This window comes from Planococcus citri, chromosome 2 (genome assembly GCF_950023065.1).
Source record: "Planococcus citri chromosome 2, ihPlaCitr1.1, whole genome shotgun sequence".
NCBI lineage: Eukaryota > Metazoa > Arthropoda > Insecta > Hemiptera > Pseudococcidae > Planococcus > Planococcus citri.
Genome location: NC_088678.1, coordinates 21,325,036 through 21,352,655, shown reverse-complemented (window position 1 = coordinate 21,352,655; position 27,620 = coordinate 21,325,036). Strand labels below are relative to the sequence as shown.

General features: G+C 33.4%; 1 protein-coding gene and 1 long non-coding RNA gene across 14 annotated transcripts in view; one reads left to right on the top strand and one right to left on the bottom strand.

Annotated features, from left to right (window-relative positions):
• The window catches only part of LOC135834981 (multiple PDZ domain protein-like), a 382,459-nt gene that overhangs the window by 93,168 nt on the left and 261,671 nt on the right, over positions 1–27,620 (top strand). For 12 of the 13 annotated variants that reach the window (XM_065348995.1, XM_065349002.1, XM_065348996.1 and 9 more), the window contains 5 exons: positions 14,591–14,695; positions 14,803–14,928; positions 15,017–15,175; positions 15,307–15,474; positions 15,649–15,739. In XM_065348995.1, the coding sequence (XP_065205067.1) occupies positions 14,591–14,695; positions 14,803–14,928; positions 15,017–15,175; positions 15,307–15,474; positions 15,649–15,739 (649 nt within the window). The remainder of the gene's footprint in view (positions 1–14,590; positions 14,696–14,802; positions 14,929–15,016; positions 15,176–15,306; positions 15,475–15,648; positions 15,740–27,620) is intronic. The other variant, XM_065349003.1, reaches the window with a different exon arrangement.
• Positions 5,760–9,704, bottom strand: LOC135834960 (uncharacterized). The gene is made up of 3 exons (XR_010556800.1): positions 9,356–9,704; positions 9,085–9,270; positions 5,760–8,973 (listed from the first exon to the last, which is right to left on the bottom strand). It is a non-coding gene; the product is annotated as an uncharacterized LOC135834960 (long non-coding RNA).

Sequence of the window (27,620 nt, the reverse complement as noted above, 5' to 3'; positions counted from 1 at the left end):
CTCAACAAGAGCTCTAATTTTATATTTTTACAAGCTTTCTACAGTAAAAAATAATGTAGGCACAGGAAAAATCTGAAAACTAACAAACCGATATGACTCCAATTTTATACAGTGAATGTAAATTAACGTGTTATTTCAAATGATAATACCATTTTTTTTTGAAAAAAAATCATGTTTGACCTCTTTTTTTCTTAGCTTGAAAATTTCTTTTCCTTCAAAATAAATAATTTGTCACTATACTTATCATAGAAAAGGGTCATTTGCATCGTAATTTCTATTACTCTACAAAATTTCATGTAAATCAGTTCATTTGAAGAATCTGTAGCCTTTTCAACAGAAATCTCAGTATGTAATTAATTCATTGTCAATTTGTTGATAAATTACAAGGGAGAGAATTTTTTCAAATATTCATCTACAAATACTCATATCTCAATAAATACAAAAATTTTCATTTTTTAAGTTTCTGATAGTATTTTTTGGAATTAGTGTCAAGCTTGTAATTTTTCTTTTCGAAAATGAAAAGTGTTAGTCCAATTTTTGATATGTTAATATTCCACATGAAAAGAACTAAAACTGAGAATTTCTCAAAATTTTTGTTCTCGGATTCATTGTACCACAGAAAAGGACCATTCGTTTCATAATTTTTATTATGTACTATACAAAAGTGTATGCAAATCATTTCATTTGGAGAAGTGTATGCAACTGCAAGAACAAAAAGGAAAGGAACATGCGCTGCTGAAGGGCTTGGTGTCGAGTCTGTTGAAAAAAAGTGGACTCTTGTCTGCTCTATGTGTACCTAGTGCTGTATAAATTTGTTCATTCATGACGACTGCTGCTACAATGAGTATGAGCAAGACCTGGTCAAACAATTTACCCGATGGCAACAACAAGGAAGCAGTAGCATCAGTACAGAGAGATAAAGAGAGAAGTGCGAGTCGTGATTACTAGTACACACACGATCATTGCAATCAGTTTTTCATGTTGTTGTGTTCATATTGTAGGTGGTACACTCGACGATGTGCATTGACATCGACACATTTACTACAGACCCAAGTTCATCTTCGAAAAACTCAACGAACATGTTTTGCATTCGAAGTTAATAAAACAGAAAGAGAAATGTACCTGAAAAAAATTCTGTGTCGTGAGATTATTGTTATGAAAATGTGTACACAATAAGTAGGTAAAGCAATCATATCCCTCCCTAAATGTCACATTGCACTAGACAAACACTCCTAATTTTACATTTTCGCTTCAGTTTTGGAATGAGTTAGTGACTTGATATTACACAGTGCATGACACAGTAGGTATCACTCTTGTATCTGTTGAGGTGGTGATAAATAAAACAATACGTGAATTCATTTTCATCTTCATTTATTTAAAAATTCCATCATTTCAACCTTAAATAAAAAATTACTCGTTGGAGGCTTTGGAAAAATACCTTGAGAAAAATTAGAAACACACTGGAGATGTGTAGAAATGGTCATAAATGGTTGTTTTCCTGTTGAGAGAGATTGGAATGAAATAATCATTCTCACCATTTCATTTGATGAAAAAAAAGTGAAAATATTGAAAATTTAGATGAAAAAATATCGCACAATGTGAAATGATTTTACTAGTCTTTTTCAAAGTTTGTGAGTCTGATTTTCAAAGTAGATTCAAGGATTAGGTACTTATCATTGTGGTGAAAAGGAAACCTCCTAGATTGAAATAATTTCACTCACTGAATGTAAATTTGTAAATATTGAATTTTTGAGTTGAAAATTTTTCATTTCTTTACTTTGAGCCAAAAAAATGTTCATAATTGTTACAATAACTTGCTGCTTTACAATGCATTTCATGAGACGAATTGTTTTTCTTATGCATTGCTTACATTACCTGTGTTTAGAATAAATGTGCATTTTAGATAAAATCTCAGACAAATCAATTCATTTGGTGAGCTTGTAATCCTATCAACGGAAATTTTCAGCAAGTGATAGTGAATACATGGTCAATTCATTGACAAATTGTGAGGGAGTGAAATTTTTTAAAAATGTTTGTCTCCAAATTTCCAACCAATTTCAATTTCTAAATCACTTTTTTGTCATTTGAACTATAAGATTGAAAGTGAAAATGTGAAATGATTGAATAAAAGAGAATAAGTATGTACTTCATATTCGTTGTCTGAAGTATTACTCTAATGATGATAGCTATTTGATATTATTTCATATCGAAAAGAGATTTCCAAAGGAATCTGTGTTGTGAATACAATGGAGCTTTAAATTCTTCAACTTTTGAAAATATTTCAATATTTAAACAGGATGTTAACCTTTTTTGTTGACTTGATTCCCTCAGTTTTTAGCATAAACATTGGTTCCTTGTTGCTTAACTGGGAGTGGTATACAATCATAGAATTCACACACCTAATTATTCCATTAAAAAAATTCTCCAATGTGAACATACACGAGAAAAACACTATTTTTTTGAAAACTTACTGGTACTTTTACAACAATGTGTCCAACTTGTAATTTTTTTCTCCAAATATGAAGCAGATATAACTGTGAGAACAAAGGAAAAGGAAGGTGCGCTGCTGAAGGTTTCAGTGTCGAGTCAGTTGATGAAAAAAGTAGACACTATCTGCTTTGCATGTACTTAGTGCAGTACAAATTCATTCATTTCATAACAACGACAACTGCTGCATTGAGTAGCAGCAAGACCACAAGGAAGCAGTAGCTGTGGTACAGAGAGTCAATTCATTCATTTCATAACAATGACAACTGCTGCATTGAGTAGCAGCAAGACCACAAGGAAGCAGTAGCTGTGGTACAGAGAGTCAATTCATTCATTTCATAACAATGACAACTGCTGCATTGAGTAGCAGCAAGACCACAAGGAAGCAGTAGCTGTGGTACAGAGAGTCAATTCATTCATTTCATAACAATGACAACTGCTGCATTGAGTAGCAGCAAGACCACAAGGAAGCAGTAGCTGTGGTACAGAGAGTCAATTCATTCATTTCATAACAATGACAACTGCTGCATTGAGTAGCAGCAAGACCACAAGGAAGCAGTAGCTGTGGTACAGAGAGTCAATTCATTCATTTCATAACAATGACAACTGCTGCATTGAGTAGCAGCAAGACCACAAGGAAGCAGTAGCTGTGGTACAGAGAGTCAATTCATTCATTTCATAACAATGACAACTGCTACATTGAGTAGCAGCAAGACCACAAGTAAGCAGTAGCTGTGGTACAGAGAGTCAAAGAGAGAAGTTCAAGTTGAGATTACTCCTACACGCTTCTGATACAACCAGTTTTTTTCTGTTGTTGTGTTGTAGGTGGCTTACTTGACAATGTAGGTACAGACATTGACATACTCACCATAGATACAAGCTCATCTTCAAAAAACTCAACATAATTGATTATATCAGTCATTTTGTTTTTTCATTGAAAACATAGTTTTAATGAATGGAGTGAAAACATATCAATTTCTGTGTTGACATGATCAAAACCACAGATAGATGGATGATGTTGCATTTGACAAGAGGGTTACAGGAGAAGGAACAAGTTGTTTCACCTTTCTCTACACTGGATCACACCAAAACCTCGTACATACCAAACGGAATGTAGGGAATTGTTAAATTGGGAGTCTTGTTGATATGCATTACAGGTGGAGGAAGGACTTTGATAATAACTTACAATGAATTTTGATGACAGCTGCATCGAGTAATCAAGCACTCACCTTTGTTAATTTTTGGCTACTTTTTCTACTAAATGTGAGGAGTGATAACCCTACTTCAGATAGTAAAAGTTGAAATTTTTTGAACACTCAACTCAATCAGGAATAATTCACGTCTTTCTTAGCTAACAAAGCTGTAATTAAACATAACATGCACTGAAAAATGTATCACAAACAGTCAAATTGATCATGTCACTATGTTTTGATTATATGTACAATAAAAGTAGGGAGATACAACCTGAGCCAACTATTTATTGTCAATTTTTCAAAATTACTTTGAAAAATCAAAATACAATCATCATTGAAATTGGTGAATGTCACTTGAAGCAGCTTCAGTCAGTTAGCAAAATTTTTTCCAACATTCATTTTAAAAATGTTTATTTTTTGTAAACAAATTAAAAACGAAGCATTTCTAGAGAAGAATTATTGACATTGCATTGATTGGAAATTTAATTTTCTACTATTTTGATTGAATGTAATTTTTTATTAGGACACTTTGTTTCACCTCTAGATCAATTTTAATGAAACTCACTCTTTAGGACAGTTTTTTCACCCTTATAGAATAAAAAATTGATTTTTTAATTGCATACCTTCCTTTTCAAATATGAAAAAAATATATATATAAACAAGATGGAGTTTTGGTTAGTAGTCAAGATCTATGATACCTTACAAGTTGTTTGAATGTGTTTATTATCTCAAGTTGTCTTACTTACAATTCTGAAAGGATTGAGATCGTTTTTGAGCTGAAATTTTTCAATTTTTTCCCTTTGAACTGAAATGTTTTTATGATTGTTGCAATAACCTGCTGTCTTTCAACACATTTCATGTGACAGATTTTATTCAGAAATTTTTTGAAATGTGATTGAAATGGTATTCACTTTGCACCTCCCACCAAATCTGTGGAAGACTTTCTAATTGAAGGGAAACATCCTGAAGACCATTTTAAAACAAACTTTTCAATGTCATTTTAATTGTCAGTCATTTTTTGAACTGTACAAAGCTAGATTGAAGAAGCATGCAAAAAATTGTCTCCAGACAAAATTCATTTTTCAATTTTTAGCAAATTTAAAAAAATCAAATTTAGATAAAAATAAATGAGAAAAAAATCAAAATTTTATTAAATTAATCTAGAATGCTGAAATTTGAGATGTAGGTAGTCTATTTCCAACCTATTGAATCGATTGAAAACGGTTTCAAATCATTTTGAACAGTTATGATCTGAGAGCTTCCTTGAAGGAAATCTGAAATGCATCTGCACTCCAACTTACAACATGCTATTAAATTGACTGTTGGTGGGTAGAAGTCATTTTAGAATCTCCTGTGACTTTTTAAAATTTTTTTGGAGTTTTCAGTAGTTTATCTAACAAATTTCATCAAAATGCAGTTGTAATTGAACTAATTTCAATACTCTTTGAAGTTGACTGTGAGTAAATTTCAAGTTGTTCTGACATCTCCAGTGACTTCTCAGTTCACCCATAAATAATTGAACACAGTGTTGCTTTTATGAATGCTTTTATTTATTGAAATTACAAAGTAAAATTTTATCAAATTGGTGCAAATAAACAATTAATTTTATTTTACATTCTTATCATTAAGGTTAGTATTCAAACATTACAAATAATTTTTTTTATTCAAGAACATCTTCATCATCTTCAACAACATTGTCATCATTTTCATTTTCCCTTAAATTATAATCAGCCATTTTATAATGACCATAAGCTATACTATTAATATTATCATAAAAATAACGCTTATCAGAAAAATTTACTAAAGCTTTTTTAGGTTGCTTCACTGTGTAGACTTGGTGATTGACAGATCTAAAAAGTATTTGTTCCTTTGAACATTCAACATTTTCAAAAAGACATTTATAAAAATCCTCAAATTTGAGCTCCTTTTTTATTATTCTTCTTTTTAGACCTTTCACTTTTTTAATGTCTGCTTTATCCTGTAAATCTAAACTGTACACTTTTGGACAAAGTGAAATGAATCGTTTGCATTGATGAGGGTACAGCTCATCTTTGAAATATCCCAAAGCCGTATCATTCACATTTGAGTAACAAGGATGGTCTGTTGGATAAGTGCTGGTATCAAAATAATCTAAACCCTTTCTAGCAATGTATGGATACACATCGTCAGTAGCAACAGACAAAATAAATGAATCTGTATCCATGTACAGTAACTGAGGGAATGGAAGGTCAGGAAAAATTTGAGGTATTTTTTCATAATAAAATTCGTACATATAATTTCTTGACAACTCCAAAGTTGTAATTCCCAAATAAATCGGTTTATTCAGTGTAATGGTATTTTTATGGAAATGTACACCAACAAGATTTTCAGAAAAAATTGTTGAGCTTTTGAAAGTAGGTCTAGCAATTGATCTCGCTAATTTGTTTTCATCACAAATCAATTTAAAATTTGAATAATTTCTCTGATTCTCAATAGTTTTTCCAAACGTTGAATTCGAAATTAACTTAAACAAAGATTTTTGAAATTTGTTTTTTGATTGTTTTCTCAACTCAGTATTGATCTTGATGAAGGGTTCAAAAAAATTTTCTTGTTTAAATGTCAAAATCTTATGCACTTTTTTCAATTTAAGACCATGTTTCAAAGCTAATTTCAAATTTCTATAATGACAAACGTAACGTTGTTTATTTTCAAGAGTACACAATAGTTTAGCCACTTTTGATTTAGGAGTAGGTTTCTTTATTGGAAGAAATGGAAAACTATTATGAGAATCATGCAACCTTTCTGGGTAGTCGATATCAACTTCCAAATAATACCCTATATCAGCTTCATTATCCAAATTCAAAATAAAATTAGTGTCAAACTTTTCAATATCTGTTCGACTCACCCATGAAAAATCACGAACTGGAAATTTATTGTACCCCATTATGAATGCATAAAGACCATTCACATCCCAGTAGACTATTGAATTTAGTTTTTGATTAATTGGATCGTATTGAGTAGGAACATACTTGTTATTAGCCACTGAGTACCTAGTCACAGCTTCACTTATACCTCCCCTCATAGCGTTTTCTAAAAATAAATATTGATCTATATCTACTATTAAATCCAACTTAACATTAGTAATCTTAAGCATAGCTTCGAAGGCATATCCTGGCAAAGAATAAAAATAACATGGATCTAGTTTATAGTTATCAATACATAATTTCCTAAAAGATAGAAATACATCGGCTAGTAATAAGACGTCTGAGATCACATAAATCACTAAATAATCCTCTAAATTTCGGCATTTGAATGTTTTCCAAACTTTTTGTACAAATTTATAGTCATCTTCACTAATTTCCTCATCATTTAATTGATTATAAAAATCTTCCCTTGATGGAAGTTCCCTTACTTGTAATTTTTCAATTTTGTCCAAATAATCGTAACAAAAGAATCCTTTTTTTGTGATTAAATCAAAATAATTGGGATCAGAAAAGTATTTTTGTGTATGTATAAGTTCAGTTACTGGTAAGGATTCAACCAAAGTACGTAAGCTTGATGATAGAAAACGGTATGAGTCTACAAAACGGATCCAAAAATGTTTATTTATTTTTTTAGAAAAACTTATATAATTTTCTTCAGTAGATGGTATCACCTCCATATCCAATGCTCCCTTTTTATAACCATGCAAAATTAAATGGCTATCATATTTGGATAAATTGTGAAAATAAACCGGAAGAAATGTTGGAGTACGAGCTATTAAATTGCATTTTGAATGAGCCGGCCCAAGAAATAAATTTGTGATGTGGGAATGATGACGTACTCGTTTATCACCAACTTTAAAATCATCTCGACAAATTACACATTTTGGTGCAGTATGAAATCTGTCACACTCTTGGTCAGTCAAATTACTACAATATTCTACCTTCATGTATTTTTTATATCGTTTTTCAACATAAAGCCCCACTTTTTTAATCATTTTAAAAAATATGGTAGCCGCGTTAGGACCAGTATAGCAAACAGGATCTCGAATTTTTCCTTTCTCTGCATGTACCAAATAAAAGGAAAAGGCTATTGGCTCATGTTTTTGGAATTTTTTTAAACGCGATTTAGTAAGATTTGTATCTTTGCATGGTACAAGGAGAGCTTCAAAGTCAGCAAAAACACAAAAAGTAACAGGGGTTTCATGATGGTAATTTTTAAAGTACAGATACCTTTTATCTTCAGTAGGCATTTTGTAACATGATGGAGATACTGATTTTTCTTTACAGTACAGTTTATGTTCAGTTAATTTCTGTAATCTATTCCTACCTGTAAAATGTGCTAAACATCGTTTACATACTTCGATAGCACTTTTGGTTTTACTAACTTGTGAAGAAAGAAGCCTATTCAAATTTTTTATGAAAACATAATGAAAATCGCCATTTTTATTTTTTAGCATCAATAAATCATAGTGAAATTTTTTTTCTTGGTCTGTAACTTTTAATGGTGAAATTTTATTTCGCTCGTACACAAAGACATTGACTGAAACTGAGGTGTTGACTTTTTCAAATTTTTTAATGTCCTCGATGGTTGTAGGGTATTGAATGCCACTAAAATTAAACTTTATTTTTTGGGTATCGAATAAGTTTTTTTCAAACTCAGGAAAAATACTTGGACGCTCAAGATGTGGTTTTTTCTCCATAAATTTTAATAAAATGCAGTAGTAAAAACACCTATCATCTGTGTTTTGTACATTTATTAATGCCTTTTTATTTTTTAAAGCTTTGGGTAGTTCTATAAAGGCTCCAGCTTTGATTATATCATTTTTATTGATTCTAACCTCTAGCTCAGAAACTGAATTAAACATCCAACCTGATCCTCGTTTTGTGAATTCATCATTTTGGACGTCAATTTGTGAAATTAATTGAGATTCTAATTTTTGTAAAATATTATCATTTGGAAAAAATGGAATATTTGAAGTATTTAAATTGAAAATTTGTTCTTCATCATCAATTTTTTTGTACCAACAAAAAAGATTAAAGTTACATTTTAAACTTGGATCAATACTCAAACGAGTTTCCAAATAATTCACTAAAGACAATTTGATTTTTTCAAAAAAATGATTTATAGTGATCTCAGGCTCCTTGTTTACAAAAATTAGGGTTGATATACGATTTTTAAAAGCGGAATCACCAGTAAGACAAATGTATTCCGAATTTTCGTCATAAAATTTTTCTATTACTTGTAATAAATGGTTTCTAGTTTTCTGATGGTTTTTCAATTCCTTTTCTGTATTAAATCTTTGGTAATTGCAAACGGAACAAGTTATACCCTACAAAAAACATTAAAATTAATTAATCTAGTGTTAATGTGTTATAAGGTGCTCAAAAGAAATTTTTAATTAAAAAAATATATTGGAAAAAAATTTTTAAACATAACTAACCTTTCTTATATACTTTGACCGTAATATTTCCATGTGATTACGATTTTCCTGTGTCAAATAATCCACCTTTGTTATTGTTATGTAGTATCTCATGTCTATTCGAGACACTAGCTCCATATTCTCCATAATTGTTTCACCCTTAATTTGAAATGGAAAACTTATGATGATTACACCATCATATGGTCTCTGTAAGAAAGAAAAAATAAAAAAATTACTATCACTGTATAAAAATAGGTACAAAATTCAATTTTTGAAGTGAGCTGACACTTACTTTTTCTTCTATCTTTGCATTCCATTTGATCAGTGTAGTTATTTCAACTATTTTTAATAAGTGTAAGAATGACATCTCCTTATTGAGTAACTTGATGGAAAAGAAAGCTACCATCTGCCTTTTAGTTTCACTCTGGTTGGAACCTACTCCTATTTCCATTAGATCATTACCAGAAACACCAGGACGAGATGCAACATTATCGATTGAAGAATTCATATTGAATAAGCAGGTATTTTAAATGAAAAAAATTAAAATGAAACAAAAAATTTCCACGAACCACAGTACAGTATTTAAAATGAAAAAAATAAAATAAAATGAAAAATCACACGAACCACAAATACTATTATCAGAGCAAGAAAATACTGTTAATGACAGGGTAGGTAGTATTTAAAATGAAAAAAATTAATGAAACGAAAAATTACACGAACCACAAATACTATTATTAGAGCAAGATAATACTGTTAACAACAGTGCACAAACAATTAATGAAATATCCTGAAAAATTCATCCTTTATATACAAATTTGACCAGGAAAAAATTTCCATGTACAATAGGTACTCCTTGTTGAATAATTACTTGAATCATTAAATTTGACATGCATCCACTCACTTTTTTGGTGGAAATTATTACACAACTGCATTTAATTCAACCTTGATATATTTTATGAAAAATGGTACTAATCTCAAATCATCTTAACATCCTTCATTTCCTCATTCTTCATACATAGGTACGTGCTTACATTTATTAGAATAGGGACATCATTCATTTTTCAATTTTAGGTACAATAAAAAAATTTAATCTAACCTTCATGTCTAATGATAAAAAAAACCAATGCAATTCTCTAATCATTGTTGCATTTGAAAATTCTAGAAGGTACCTATAATTATTTAAACAGATACTTGCATTTTTTTTATTCAAGGAAAGTGATAACTGTTTACCATTATATAACTTTGTAGGTACCTGTATAGAAAAAAATGTACGTAACAATTCATCAACAAAAAAAAAAAATACCATGTAGTATAGCTGCACACATATCACCTTGGTAATAAAATTTATTTGATTAGAGGAGTGCAGGCATACATTGTCTTTTAACTACCTAAAATTATTTCATAATGTTTCGTAAACAAATCAAGCATCTACAATAATTTTTAATTCACAAATGTACGTACTTAACCCAGCCCAACAGTTGTATAAGATAGGAATCTAAATAGGTACAGTACAGTCGTCTCATCATAATTGCTGTATTTTTGTTGGAATACAAAGCAACAGGTAATAGAAAGAGAGAAGCAGTGGGTATGACTGAGAAAAAAAACTAGTTTGATACAGACACACATGCTCCATGTTAAAGAACTTCTCTTGCTGTTGTGACCATGAAATAACTACTCACGATGCTTTACCTACAGAAAGAGAGAGAGAGAGTAGGTGTGAGAGAGAAAATCACTATCTGGTCCAGCACACTTCCATGCCTCTGCCGTCTCTGCCTTCTTACTCTCCGCATTAGACAACTTATTCAACACAAATCTACACATACCATTCGCGATCTTTTTTACGTGCATTATTTGGTGGTTATTATGGTGGTTATTGACCTTGTCCCAGTGTCTGTTTTTCCCAGTCTCCGTTTATTTTCCCAGTCCCCGCAAATTACATCTACTGATGCAGCGGATTAAGGGTATATCAACTTTACTTGCATGTGCTGAACGACTCCAAACAGGGCAGGCATACTCCCCCACTGAATAGCACAGTGCCAGTGCAGATGTTCTCATAACTTGGGGCTTAGCTCCCCAACTGCTGCCTGCTACTTTGCGAATTATATTTTTGTTCTTGTTGCAACTTTCATTTTAGTTGCCTCAAAGTGCCTTTTGTAGGTCAAGGACCTATGTAGGGTTACATCTAGGTATTTGGGGTTATCTGCATGTTTCAGATCAGTTCCACCCCATTGAATATTCAATTGTCGATTTGTCACTTTGCTTCAGAATTTCTGAGATGAAAAGAGCATGTTTTTGTCTTTGTTGGATTTGGTTTGAGGTGGTTATCTTTATAGTATGTGTCCAGTATCTCTATAGCCTGGTTTAATGTGTTTTCCACCTCTGCAAACATATTATATTGGGCAGTTGGTGCAAGATCATCTGCATACGGAAAGTGGTTAGTACATATCTGGCCCAATTGGTTGATTGCTGGTGTAAATGTTGAAGAGAATTTGTGACAGAACACTGCCCTGGGGCAATCCATTCTTTTGCCACCTCCAGGTGCTAAATCTTTGGTCTTTCATCAACATAGTGACTATCTGGTAAATTTAAAATCCTTCGTAAGTTAATACACCTTATACTGGAGTATTCAGTGGCACACTGTGTCAAAAGCTGCTGTGAGGTCAACAAACACTACTCCAGTGACTTTCTTATTTTCAAAGCCAGCTTCAATGTGCTGTGTTAGGTGTAGTATCTGGCCTGTGCATGATTTCCCTGGTCTAAATCCAGCCTGCTGTCTGATCAGCCCCTCATCTATACAATCAGCCATACGATTTAAAATTACTCTTTCAAAAATCTTGTATAGGTGACACAGCAGGGAGATAGGCCTGTAACTCTTTGTGTCATTGGGTCATTTGCATCTTTGCCTGGTTTCTGTAATGCAATAACGTGTGCCTGTCGCCACAGTCTTGGCATTCTTGAAGTTTCTATACAGGCATTTAACACTTTTTGCCTTTTGGATCCAATTTATTGCCTTTGGTCCAAAGTGTTCAATCTGTTCAGTATACATGTTATCCATACCAGCAGCCTTCCTATTTTTCATTTATCCTATTTATCCTACTAAAGTCCTTTTTTTTTTTTTGCCTATGACACCTTTTTGTCCTTTCAGTGTCCTTTTTTCAACAATTTTATCCAAAAGTCCTTTTTTTTCAAAATGACTTTTTCAGATTTTCAATTTTTTCCCTTTTTTCCCGGAATTTTGAACTTGTAGAAAAGGGCTCATTTGTCGACTTTTTTAGAACTTGAATTACACGTATTGGTGAGCTTCTGCCCTCGCTTCGCTCGGGCTATTTGATCTTCTTTTTCCACATGCGTGACTCATTGTTCAAATTCAAGAAATGTTCAAAGTTTGAATCAGGAAAATAAACTCCTCCTTCCTTACAGATTTTTTTTTACTTCTCAGCAAAACATGAAATTTTGAAATCAAAACTTTTAGCCTTGCTTCACTCGGGTTTGTTTGCTTCTCTTTTTCAAGTTTGAATTTTTCTTTTTTTTTGAATTGGAGTTTTGAATAATCATTTAAATTTTAAGATTTTGTAGCAAAATATATACGCAAAAAAAACATCGTTTTCATACCTCTCAAAATACTGAATTTCCAAGGCTTTGGCCCGAGCGAATTTTCAAAAAAAAATCATAGTTCAAATTTTAAAATTTTGAAGCAAAACATGAATAGTTCGTCACGCATACCTACAAACATCGTTTTTGTATCTCTCGAACTCGAAATGATGATTTTTGAGGACTTTTGCCCTCGCTTTGCTCGGGTCCGTTAGCTTTTTTTTTCAGATTTTAAATTTTCAAAAAAATAATTATTCGAATTTCAAAATTTTGAAGCAAAATAATATACTTAGTAACTCATCACACAAGATAACATAATTTTTTATATCTCCCAAAATACCTTCTAATTTTTGAGAGCTTTCGCTCTCGCTTCGCCAGGCCCAGTTTGTTTCTCTTTTCCTTAATTAATAATAAATTCCGAACTTGAAGGAGAAATCTCGCCCACTCCCTCCCCCTCTCAAAAAATCCCAAGTGTTCAAAAACTGTCCTGTTAAGAGTCCTGCTAAAGTTCCTTTGGCTAAAAACTTGAATGAAAATTTTGAACCTCCCACCTTAAGAAAAATTTTGCACACCCCCCCACACCTCAAAAAATAAAAATGCCATAAGTGCTCGAAAAATGACCAGCTGAAAGTCCTACTAAACGTCCTTTTTAAGTCCTTTTTTTTCATTTTGAAACTTTGTTAGACACCCTGTTTTTGGACAATTTGATTGCAGACTTCACTTCTTTGTTGGTAATTGGTGTGGTAAAGTTATTCACTTCCACATCCATGCATCTTTCCACTTTGGTTCTGCTGCTTTTACTATCAGTCTTGCCATTCAGGAGTAGTTGATGGCCTATTTGGTTAGCTGTAACCTGGGTGGAATTACTCTGTTGGGTCTTGCCGCCATCGTGACATGATATTCTTCAATTTTTATCAGACTTCGGCATGCCCTTTCTATCTGATCAAGCAGGCATGGAAAACCGAAAAAAATCTGAGAAAACCGTTTGATTTTGAACAAAAACTGAATCCTAAACATTTTTTTGTGAAAGCTTTTCAACAAAACTTTTACTGAATTTTATTTTGTTCAAAAATTGGTCTCTTAGCATCACCAAAAAGTGATGAAATTTCATTGAACTTGAATAAAATTGAGCAAGAATTACATGCAACATTGTTGAACTTCCTCTAAACCCAAATAACAGCTCTAAAAATGCTGAAAATTGTCTGAAGGGAATCTCCGAATCCGATCAGATTGCAGATCTGAGAGACGAGGAGTGGAGGATGAGACAATTTTGTTGTTTGGTTTTGTTGTCAATGTTGTCATTCATTCTGATCTGATCTTCAGTTACTTTTTCTCTTTTCTGATTTGATTCCTTGATTCTGATCTTGTTGATAAAGCAGATTGATTTCAGAAAGAAAACGTTTCAGGTTAATTGGGTTTTGTTGTGTTTATTTTGATCACTGTTCTGTTCGGTTTATCATTTATGTACTTACCTATTTACATTGCTCATCATTCCTGAAAATTGGTTTGTCTTTGTGGTTCCGTTCTTCATCCTTCATTGACTTCGATAAGTGATAAGAATGATAAGAAACTGGAATTTCTTCCACAAAATATAAAAATAATATTGATCATTTTTTCCTTGGTCGTTCGTTTCATTACTTACGTTACTTTACTTTTGTCACTTTTGTCACTTTTGTCTTTTCTTTCCCAGTTAGTTAGTTATGTTTTGTCAACAGTCAACTGGTTTTGTGAATTAATCATCTGGTTTTTGTGAATTGACCTTGAGAGTTGAGATAAGATAACGAAACTATCAAAATGGCTGACAAAAGTGATAAAAATATAAAATATTACAAAACGTTTTCACTTTTAAAGTTGATTCTTGTACTCATGTACCATATTGAACTGAAGAGAACAATGCGCGAAATAAGGTATTCAACAATCATTTTTGGTGTTTCAGGTTGATCTATACAACTCAACGGAAGAAAGCCGATGTGCAATATCGGGAATTTTCATCAAAAACGTTATTCCCGAAAGTCCTGCCGGCAAAAGTGGAGAGCTAAAGGTACTTATCTTATTACCGAACTGACTACGAGATCGTTTGGATTCCTCATCGAAACTACTCATTTCAAGTAATCAATATCTCAATTATGTTCCAATCTCTTGTTTTAGACTGGTGACCGTATTATCGAAGTAAACGGCGTAGATTTACACGCAGCCACCCACGAAACAGCTGTACAAACGATAAAATCATCCGGTAGCCCGGTCATATTCGTAGTTCAATCGTTAATCCAATGGGTAAGTGTTGCTTCATCTTGTCCACCTTCATCATTCATCTAATTATTTCTCTTTTTAAACTTTGTCGACTTCGACCTACGTTCCACAGGGAACAGAAACTCAAAGCGATTACGAAAGTAGTTCGGAAAAACCATCGTCGACCGTTAGCATCACCGGCAACGACGAACAGAAATCTTCTTTAATAAGTAAAGATGAAACTTTAGCGGCTGTTACGAGTAATGAAAATCTGCCCGCAGATTCGCTTCCGGTTAGTACGATAATATTTTCATCGCTTATTAATGCTCGTAATTCTGCAAGCAAGTGGCAATGGCAATGGCAATTATTGGCGTTATTTAATTGTCGTATCGGCGCTTTTTTTTCCCATTTTTTATTTCGCAGCAAACAGCCGCAGCTAAACTATCCGGTTCTTCGGCCGAACAGAAACGATTATTGTTTCACGAATCATCGGCTTTGTCAAAAGCATTAAAAGGTGCTTCCGATACAGAAGCCAGTAGCGAATTCGATGATGATAATGAAAAACACGTCGTTACCAAAGCCGGAAAATTGGTTAGTTAATTTCCGTTCGTTTTCACGCATTCGGATTTATGGCTTTGGCCTGCTACTTTTACTGCCGCCGCTCATTTTTATATATATTTACCGACGATCGATTCGTCGCCTCTGTTTTATTGCTCGATAAGAAATTAATTTTTTTTTTATCTCGCGTCCCTTTATACATTCCAGATTATGAGAGCTAGCGCCGGTAGCTTGAGACGTAGCTTGGAAGATGAATCGATCGACGAAGAAGACGAAGATGAATTCGGATATACAGAACGTAAGTTAATACTGCATATGAATTGTTTATAGCTTTCTTCTTCTTCTTCTTATATAACGCCTACGTGAAATTCTCCAGCCATTATTGATTTCTTTTCACGTATCTGATTTTCGAGTCAACGTTGTAATAGAATCTCGTATACGTATACGTATAGTTCATGTATTTTTTTAAGAACAACGCCTTGTTAGTGGAAATTTCCATAGGTTATGCTTCGTGGAATATCCCAATTATAAGGGAAGATTTACTTACCGGTGTAATTTCGCTATTCGCGATGAACTTGTCTCTGTACACGATGATTCCCCAAGTATTTGTAATAATGAACGAAACGTGAGTGGACGAGGTCATCGAGGAAAACTCGACATATTGAACGTACAACGTACTTCATCGGTGTGTTTTTCAACGCTGATTACTTTTGACGACCTCGTAAATAGATTTAAATCCGAGAATAGGTATACCTATACTCGTACGAGTAAATTTAACATTGTTCGACGATTATCTTCGGTTATTATCGCGTAGACAAATTCTCGACAGTTGACTTAATCGGTTAATTAAGTGGAAGCCTAATTTTTATGGAACGTTGGAGTAATTATCAACGTGAAAATTAGCAAATTTCTATTTAATATTTTTTGCTAGCTTTTTTTTTCGGTACTTATGTTGAAAGAAAAAACAATTCTTGTTGTAAATACCTCAGAATAATTTATTTTATGTTCTCGAGTAGATATATAATATGTAGGTATTATTGTTGGCGTTTCCCTCCTCTGGTATTTTATGAACCACTTAGTATAGTAATGGTGTTGAAAATTTAAGAGGTGATTCAAATCTATAGAACGTTAAGATTATTTTGATTTTCTTTATTTAGTGTTTTGGTATTTTGGGTGTGAATTTTTAAATGTTACATGTTCGAATATTCATTTAATTTGTGTTCAGAGGTGATAAAATTGATAAGGAGGGAAAACGTATGTAAATTCATAATCTAAACGTATCGTTCCTTTTTAAACTAATTGAAAAAAAATTCACGCTTGTTAAATCATGAAATCGCTTTCAATTTCGAAGCATCACGTTCGACTGCAATAAAACAGAAAACAATAGATGAAACACTATCCTATAAAAGTTTCCAGCCTTATACGCTTCATCCTATAAAAACCTTGCCAATAACATGCGCATTGCGCACTGAACGAAGGAAACTCCATAAACGCATTTAGGTGCCTGGCCAATGCTTAAGCAGCCCTTAAGTTGCCTGAGCACTTTAAGTAAGGTACAGCCACCTTGAAAAGAGTAAAGAAAAAAGTGAGCGAAAAAAAAACAGAAAACTACCTACAACTCGAAGTTAAAAGTACGAAGTGGTTCAAGGTCAACGAAAACTTCTCGTGAAAACAAACTGTTTAATAGTTTTTTCAAAATGTAAATGAAATTTCCAAAGTTAACAAGAAAAAGGAAAATTACAATAGTCGGCCATTTTCATTCTTCCAATCCTTTATATCTACGTTTTTTCCTGTTTGTGTCGACTGAACCGAAAGAAAAAAAAACGAAAGAAGGTGGCAAATGCGAATGTGTGGAAGTGTGTTGTGTATTACCAAGTTCTTTGGCAATTTGTCCATTTTAATTAAAATCACTGACTTGAGGAGCCAGGAGGTGTGCTTACATGACTACCGAAGACAGAGGAGTGAGGATGAGGAGTACGAAGAAGGTGACGATTACGTTTATTTAAACCATCTACTACCACTAGTTTGCTAATTACACTCGAGCTCGGCTAATTATCATGTATGTATTGTTTATAATTGAGTGAATACCACGCGACGACGACGACGACGTCGTCGGAGTGTTTGATGTAATTTTAGAATATTTCATTATTTTGGAATAATCTCACTTCCTCGTCTTGGCGTGTTTTCGGTTACTGGAGGTTATTTTGTTGGTTAGTTTACGGTGTGTGGTCCATTTTATGTGTGTGGTTATGCAGCCAGTTAGCCTGACCCTAGAAAATGAAGGGGCAATGCCTTGGAATATTGAGTTTGTTCTGATTTTGAGATTTGAAATAGTTCAGCTTCGCCGTGTTTTTAATATCTTCGGTCAATATTCAATAGTTTTTTTTTTTTTTTTTAAATTATGAATCGCTTTTGATACGGTTGAACCTATTTGCTCGTTCTTCTTTTCGTTTAGAATAATTATGACTCATTCTGACAAATCTTGGGTCATAGCTCCATCTTGAAATTTCTGTCACTGAAATTATTTTTGGCAGTTAAGTTCATTTTCTGTTTTTTTTTTTGACAAGTTTTTGAAAATTAAACTGGGTCTAATTTTAAAGTTCTTCCACTCATAGAATCAATTTGAGGACTATTCCAGAATCTGCTGTTCAACCATTCAATATTTCCCTGGAATTCCAAAATGGTCTAGAAGGACCAACCTTTGGGTGCCTGTAATTCAAGTTGGTGCTTATTGGGAACCTTCTCGATGCCCTTAAACCGTGGCCACTAAGTTTTCAGGTTTTATTATTTGATAAAATTTTGAAAAGGCTTAAAAAAGTGTTCAAGTGAAATTTTAAAATTGCATCTGCAATTGAATAGCACCTCTAATTTTGAAGATGTGTTGAATGTACGAAGAATATTTTCTTCAAAAATTCAATTCTTTGCGAAAACCGTCGAATAATTTTTCACTTTTTTCAATCTTTTCCCTTCGAAACTTTTTTTTTTTAGAAAGGATTGTTTGAGAAGGAAACGAGTCATTGGATCTTGTATAAAACAAAATTTTTCAATAGGTGAGATTCGGTGAACACTTATGGGTGGTCAAATTGATGATGGCCAAATTTTTAGAAAAAATGATAAAAATCGCCATTTTGAGGATTTGTTGGTAAAAAAATAAATACTCACCTAAATAAATGAAAAATTTAAAAAAAATCTGATTGAGTCCTGTAATTTTCAAAAAATCGCTGGAGGCTCCAAAACGACTTTAAATCCACCTGCAGTCGACTTCTTAGCGTATTTAAATTAGTTTTCAGAGTAAATTTCGGCTTTCATCCAACTCCATTTGATGAAATTTGGTGGGAACTTCGAGCTTCAAAAATCTGCTGGAGGCTCCAGAACTGCTCAAAACGGCTTGAAACAGTTTCCAGTCGATTTGGCATGTCGAAAATAGAGTATATCCTAAATTTCAGCGTCCTTGGTCAATTTGGTAAAATTTTGATTTTTCCCTCATTTTTGTCCTAAATTTGATTTTCAAAAATTCACCAAAAATCGAAAAAGACACTTTAGCACTTGAAATTTTGACAGGTGATAAATTTTTTCCCGATCTTTCGATTTACCTTTGTACGGTTTGAAAAATTTCGTGCAAGTCCTATGTTGGAACGCAATATCTGCCATCTCGGCTGACCTGCCAATCAAAATAGCCGCCCTTTTGTAAGTAGGGCCACTTTTTTTTTAGGACAAGGGCTAGAAATGTTCCTTAGGACTCTCCTTCTAAGAAAAAAGTTGTCCCGGAGGATCGACGATGGGGGAGGGGGGGGGGGGTGCAATCGATCCTTATGCGGGCTCTCTGACTAATTCTAGATTTTTGCTTAGCAGTAATATTGTAAGTTCGTGATTTTCCATAGATTTGTGTTTGCTCTGCATAATATTTTGAAATCTTAAATCCTGTAGGGGCTTCAAATGGGCTTAAAATCCCCTCTAATCCATTTGTGTGGCCAAAAGTGAGAAATCAACCAATTTTCAGCTTTCTATGTTGATATTATCAGAAGATTTTTTGTGAAAAATTGGGCAATTTTGAATTTTAAAAAGTCACCAATAATTGAAAATTGAAATTCTGAGACTTGAAGTCATCTTAGTGGTGTATTTTTGTATGCTCTATCGACTTTTTCGGTGTTGTCCAAAATTTATTAGGTGTTTGAAATACTTTTCGTGACTGTGTGTGGGAAGGGGGTGACAATGGTGGCCAAAAAAAAGTTCGTCTAGAACAGAAAGTACTTATTTGAATCAAGCTCTAAACTTGTTAAAATTGAATTTATACTTAATTGGAAATTCTTCTTGAATATTTCATTTTTTATATTTTGTAAATTTAAGTCCTCATTGCAAATTTGAAAATATTCTGTATTCGTTTTTGATTGATAAGAGGGAGAGGAGGAGTAAATTCAGTCAATTTTCACTTTCAATATTGAATATGTGCAAAAAGTTGACAGAACCTAATTTTGTAGGATTTTTCTTCCTATCACCTGCCAAAATTTTAAGTGCTAAAGTGCGTTTTTCGATTTTTGGTGAATTTTTGAAAATTAAATTCAGCCCAAAAATGAGGGAAAAAATAAAAATTTTACCAAATTGACCAAGGACGCTGAAATTTAGGATATACTCTATTTTCGACATGCCAAATCGACTGGAAACTGTTTCAAGCCGTTTTGAGCAGTTCTGGAGCCTCCAGCAGATTTTTGAATCTCGAAGTTCCCGCCAAATTTCATCAAATGGAGTTGGATGAAAGCCGAAATTTACTCTGAAAACTAATTTAAATACGCTAAGAAGTCGACTACAGGTGGATTTAAAGTCGTTTTGGAGCCCCCAGCGACTTTTTAAGAATTACTGGAGCCTCCAGCCGATTTTTGAAATTTTAAATTTCTCTAAAATTTCATCAAACGGAGATGAAAAATCGGAATTCATTCTGTAAACAAATTTCAATACGCTACGAAGTCGACTGCTGGTGTATTTCAAGTCGTTTTGGAGCCTCCGGGGACTTTTTGAAAGGTCGTATGGCGTTTTTTGGAAAATTGAAATTTCCAAAAAGTAGCTGGAAGCTTCAAAACCATTTGAAACCGCCATGCAGTCGACTTCATATCGCATTGAAATTACTTTGCGAAGTAAATTTCACCTTAACAACTCCGTTTGGTAAAATGTTGCGGGAATTGCAAGTTTCAAAAATCTACTAGAGGCTCCAGTAATTTTCAAAAAGTCGTTGGAGGCTCCAAAATGACTCGAACCAACCTGAAGTCGTCTTCAGAGGGTGTTAAAATTGGAGTGAAGAGTAAATTTCAGCTTTCCATCTCCATTTGATAAAATTTTGTAAAAATTTAAAGTTTAAAAAATCTGTTGGAAGCTCCAGTAATATTCAAAAAATCGCTGGAGGCTCCAAAACGATTTCAAATCCACCTGCAGTCGACTTCTTAACGTATTGAAATTAGTTTGCAGAGTAAATTTCGGCTTTCCAACTCCATTTGATGAAATTTGGTGAGAATTTCGAGTTTCAAAAATCTGCTGGAGGCTCCAGAACTGCTCAAAACGGTTTGAAACAGTTTCCAATCGATTTGGCGTGTCGAAAATAGGGTATATCCCAAATTTCATTTTTCTTGGTCAATTTGGTAAAATTTTGATTTTTTCCCTCATTTTTGGGCTGAATTTCATTTTCAAAAATTCACCAAAAATCGAAAAACGCACTTAAGTACTTGAAATTTGGACAGGTGATGAATTTTTGCCTGATCTTCCGATCTACCTTTGTACGGTTTGAAAAATTGCGTGCAAGTCCTATGTTGGGTTGGAACGCAAAATCTGCGATTTCGGCTGACCTGTCAATCAAAATGGCCGCCGTTTTGTTAGTATCGAAACTAAAATAAAGATCACAATTTTTAATTCGTTGATTGCTACGTAATAAATAGAAAAATTTGCAACTTTATTTTTCATCTTGATCCTAAAATTATTATTTTCTCGTAGTTTTTTATTTTGAGTTTCGAGAAAGCTGGAAAATTTTTTTCTTTGCCAATATTATTGTATTGGAAAATTTCTATTGCAGATTTTTATTTTTATTTTTTTTCACATTTTTTGCATAATATCGGCTTTTTTAATTTTTTATAGCTTAGAAATTTGGGCTACCTTTTTACTTCATGCGGCAAACCAAAAATTTTCATTTTTTTCAAGATTGTAAAAAAAAAAAATAGTGGAATTTCCCAATTTATCGTTCCCATTTTCTCAGACCATATTATGCATTATAGGCAACGAAGATATCTCGTTTGAGTTTGATTTCATTTAACATGTGCTTCCTTGTTCCTGTCACCTGCTTATGGCTTCGTACGTCGAGTTGACCAATCCCTGCTGAGGCTGCTGACGAATCACGAATTCGATAAATACCCTCACGAGATGAAAATTGATCCGGAAAAGTACATTTTCGTTCGTTTTCCAACCTGCGTATTATTATAACCTTGGAAAAAAAAGTTTCCTCGATAACCATACCACCTACATACCTGACACTCGAACTCGACATTTCGGCGATAATTTTTTCCACACTTTGTATATTTTGGCGGGTGTTTGTTCGCGATCTTTCGACACGTCGAAGTGAGAGAGAGAAACAGAGACGAATGCCATTGATCTTACACGAAGGAAAAGAAAGAAAAATCATGATACACGTTCGCTCTCACTGTTTCTGGTAGACACCACAGTGAGTTTGATCGTTTCTGGTTTTACTGCTCATGTCTCCGGTCGTTCCAAACCGAAACTGTGTGTTTTTATTTCTAAAACATTCGGTTAACGGCGGTTTTGAGTTCAGTGTGTCGACGATTCGACGTCTTGACGGTAGTTCGCGGCGTTGTTGCGCGATTTTCGACGTAAATTTTGTTTCGTCGCTTTGCGTTATCGTGTGTAAAAAATTTTTTCATTCGGTGTATTTTTTTTATTATTATTCGTTGCGCGATTATACGAGTATTTTTTTTAATCGGGTGTTATTTTTTTCCATCTTATACGCGAATTTTGGCCGCTTGACAATTGAAATAGTGTAATGGTGCGAAAAAAATTAATTTTTATTTTTACTACTACGAGTACAACGTTATTTTGCCTCCGTTGCTGGTTTCGCTCTTGCTGTATCTTTCTAGATGAAATTCGTGTCTCCTCTACGGGGTTTAATCGAGATTAAAAAATTTTCACCATTAGTTGGCATTTGCGACGTGTTTTTTTCGGTGTATTTTCGCAATTAGTGCTCGATTATTATCGCGAATTCCTCGGTTATTTTATTACGATCCCCTCGACCGTCATTTGGTTCGGTTTATCTCGGAAAATTATATACGTACGAGTTCGTGGTGGGCCCCAGCCTCATTATACACGTATCATACTCGCACATTCTTCATCATGCCGATCATCGTTGTTTTTTATCCTCTCATCGAGATGCGAATGAGAATTTTTTTTTTCGAAACGTCTGTTCAAATTATTATTACCGATGTCGACTATTAAATGAGAAAAAAAAGTTCTGGTTGCGTGATAAATATGCATTATCCAGCCGCGATGATTTAATAATTGTTTTGTTGCGTTTTTAAATTGAGCTTTTTCCTGCGTTCTTTCTTTCCTCAACTGGTGTTATGCATTAGTGGAATTTTTAACCGAACGAAGGTCGCCATAAATCAATCGGAGAATAGCTAATGCCTCGAGGTTGGATTGAAATTATGATCGATGAAACGACCGATCTATTTCCACGTTGGTGTGAAATTTGGCACGAATTTAATCTGGAAAAATTGGCCTTTTTTCGAGTACATATAATTTACCCCATTTCGATCGATCGATTCGTTAATAACAGGTTTATACTCGTAAGTGGCAAAAAGATCATACACCAATAAAATGTCCACCTTCTCCTATATTCACAAACCAACGTGTATGAGCGCGCATAATTCATCGCCAGCTGATCGAGTTCTCACGTGATAATGGTTTTGAGGAAAAAACCGCGCCAAGCTCGTATTACTTGGCTGATAATATTTCAAGTTATTAGGTTAGGATGGTCTTATACTCGTATGTGCGCCAAATATGAAATTTTCTCGATGAAAAGAAGAAATGAAAACAATTTCTCGCGAATTATAAATCTTATCGTTTCGAAGAAGCTCCCCCTCCCCCTCCTCCTCCTGGGCACCGTCCAGTCCCCTGGACCTATTCACTTCTCAACGTATACGAACGCCAACCGCGTTGAAAAAATGTCAAAAGTTAGCAAAATACTGAACAAAGTTTAACGTCACGACATGATTATAAATGACCGATAAAATACCCAATTTTCCCTCACTCGGTTCATTCTGTTGTCTGTTTTAAGGCCGCCGCCGTTTCCCCCCGCCAAGGTTAACGAAAGTTCGACGAAGCTCGGATAATTCTTTCTTTTTCTGCTTTTTCTTTCGACCAACTAAGAAAAGGTGTTTTTTTTTTTGTTACGAGTGTAGTGTGATAAAGTGACACGAGGTGGGTGAACGATTTATCGATTTTTAATTTTTTTTACGCGGAAATTTCGGCTAAGTGTAAATTATTTTGTTTGGGGGGGGGGGGTGATTTTGTTCCAGGCGGTGATTTGGAATTCGAATGTGGGGAATTTCCGTTGAATTGGATTCTGATGAAATTGTGAGATTGAGATGTGAGAAATCATATCTGTGAAACTTCATGTAAACAAATGGTCAGAGTTGAGTTTATTACCCGAGTACGAGTATGTTTATTCTTCCCTTTTAGTTTGATGAAAAGTTGTCAGTTTCGAGAGAATTTTGTTTAATGAGAAATGATGAAGGATTTTCCTACAGGGTTGCATTTTATCTGATGGAAAACTCGTCGAATTTTGGGTATTTTCCATTCCAAAACTAGGGATTTATTACACGTCATTTTGATGGGAAAAGGTCGACAAAGATGGGAAATAATTACAAAAGTGGTGGAAGAATTACTCGTAGATTAATATGTAGTTCTGAAAAGAAAGTAGCAATCTTTATTTCGCTTTTGATTTGAAAATAATTATTTAGGTAATTCCTTTCGATTAAATATTGTTATTGAATTTTTTTTATCAATTTTTGAGTGATTAGATTTCGTGTATGAATTACTTTATTAGCTCGTTTGAATTAATTTATCGTATTAATGTTTAGACGTGTGTTTATCAAAAATATTCTCGATTAAATTTGAAGGTTATCTGAGTCCTAAGTCTGACATGATTCATCATAGGTACAGGTACAATCGAAGAAAAGAAAACACAAAACGTGAATTTTTTCTTTTGTAAACATTTACAAGACCAAAGAATAACGTAGTGAAGTGTTGATTTTTACGAACCAGCTGCATACGTATACTTACGAATGTACTCGTATTTGTACAACTATACAAGTAGTTTGAAGTTTGAAATCTAAAAATGAATGTCAATTTTTAATCCACTAATAGACTCTCAAATTGGGCATTTTCTATTCAATTTTTTAACATTCTTTTACTCGTTGTTTCGTGCTAAATTCCATCGTGACAATCGCAACCATCCTCATCATACTCGACATCGTAAATTACCACTCTTGTTCATTTTTTGGTCCCCTTGTATCTGGAACGCCCACGTGTATCATGACAAATTTTCTCAATACGCAGAATTCTGAGGTGAAAGTAGGTATTTTCGAGATTTAGGTAATTTTTCCAGGTCACGCTACATTTCATGCTGATCTGAGGAAATAGGGGATGTGCTTAGTTGTCCCGTTTCATTTCCCAGAAGTGTCGTATCTCATTGGAATACTCGTATGTCGAAATTCCAGAATTTCGGTCGCTGGTCTTCGTTGATTTTTTGAATGTCTATGTTTCGAATCACGTGATGAGCTTTTTTTTTGATCGTCAAATAGATCATTTTTTCGGTCTAGAAGCTGTTATAAGATACATCTGTAATGCTACTGTTTATGAAATTAAACCCCTCCCCCCTTTTTTGCATTTTTAATTGACTTGAATTTCATCTTAGAAAGTTGAAACTTGGCTAAAATTTTTACAAAATACTGATTCGGTCGTTTTGAAATATAAAATGGTTTCATTTTATTTTCAAAGTGAGAAGAAAATTTTTGTTTTTCGTCAAATCGTTTTCTTAAATGTTTGTGATACGAACTGGAATAATTTAATCAAAACCACAGTAATTATGATTGGGTTATAAAAAATTGTCGATTTTCGTGCTGATTTCTCTGTTTTTAAAAAGGAAATATGTTGTAGCAACTTGAGTAGAAAATTTTTTTCAGTGTGCTTTTGTGTTGCCTCTAGTGTTACTTGTATTGTATATTCTGTTAATTTAACTCACTCAAGATGGAATTTTTTAAAAGAAAGTTGGGTCTATTTTTTTTTGTTCTAAAATTCTCATTTAAAATCATTTCATTTTCATAAAATTTTGTTTTCTAATTGACTCATTTTTTTCATTTTCAAAAGTACTGAATGGTGATTTGAATCTTGGACGTCTAAATTTTGTTTGCTGAAATGGAAGTTCAACCTTTGAAGACAGGAGAAGGGGATAGGGGCTACTCAAGATTTTTCAGATGAATTTCTAGCATTTTTTAAATTATTTCCTCAAACTGGAGCTCATTTTGATGGTTTCGAATTCAAACAAAATTACTTAATGTGCTTAGTTTTTTTTTAACCATTTCTGTTGCTTTTTTTGAAAAAAAAAAAAAAAAAAAAAGGTACTTAATGGGTCACTTTTTTACAAAAAGTCACTTTTGGTTACCTATGTACTTTTTTCATCAAAAGGTCCACTAAGTATTGGTTACTTTTCTTCCAAAAAAGTCACTTTTTTGAATTTTCTTTTCAATAAAAAGAATCGTTTTTCATCCAAATTATCTTTGTTTTATTCATTTTCAAAGGATTTCATGCTGAGTTTCTTCATTAAACGATTTCAGAATTTTAAAAACACAAATTTTTACTTTTTTCGAAACACCAATTTTTAAAAGCTTTTTGCTTTGCTTCGTTCGGGTTTGTTTTCTTTTCTTTTTCAAAATCAAGATGAATTTTTTTTTTTTTTAAATCTAGTTTTGAAGCCAAAAAATAAAATTTTCACAAAAAAAAACATCATTTTTGCGCTTGGATGATGCTTGATGATTGAAAAAATTCTTGGATGATGTCAAAAGAAAATGGTTAACAGTACATGGGTCTTGGACTTGATCCTCCACCCCTCCTTCATTCCATCCAAGTTTTGCCAATGAAGAAGAATCAATCTATTTTTTATTGAGTGACTTTTGTTACAACCTATTGAACTCATTGAGACCATCTTGAATCTGAAAGATTAGTGCTTTTTGTTGGGAACAAATTTTTTTCTATTCATGAAAGGTGTGAGGAATTTTTTAGTAAGAAGTGTTCGTCTAAAAGCAACCCAATTTCAAGCTGCAATCTTCTTCAAAAATGCTCAAAAAAAATGTCGACAGAAAGTTTTGACTTTCTCGTGGACTTGTCGTAACATCCAACTTTTTTAAAAATTTAACAAGGTTTATTACAATCTTAAGGAGACCTTAAATAAGTACATAATATATCTGAATTTAAACAGGTTGGTTACATGATACGTGCAGGGTTCTCTCCAGTGAGAGTATACTCTGCTATTTTATAAAGTATCCTTCGAGTGAGAGTACTCTATTTATTTTTTATAATATCTATGACTAAGTCGTGAGGTTTTAAATGATGGATGTTTCATTGCTTTGAGCTCGTTTTGTAAGTTTTCAACTTGAGAAATTCTTTTATCCATTTTTTTAAGCGGTTCCCAAATGTCTCGTAAGTCGTAAGCTTGGCTGCTCATCTAGTTCCACTGGTTCATCTGATTCATTGGTGTTATTCTTTGGAAGGTTTCTTTTGACAATTTTGGCTTGTTCAGGTTTCTGAGTTGTTATCTGCTCCTGGCTTTGAATGGTCCTTTGCTTAACACGATCAGTTACTGTCATCTTTGGTTTAGATATAGCAACAATTTTTGCTTGATATACTAGACACCCTTTCCAGTTAGCTGTATGATCACCATCACAATTAGCACACTTGGCTGGGTCTTCTTTTCTTCTTCCTACATTGCTTTATTTCATGGTCTAATCCACACGTAACACATCTGGGTTTCATTGCACAGTATGTTTTGGTATGTCCAACTTGCTGGCAGTTTTTACATTGGGGTGGCTCCTTCTTTTTTGCTGGAGGTTCTACCTTCACTTTAGTGTGCACCA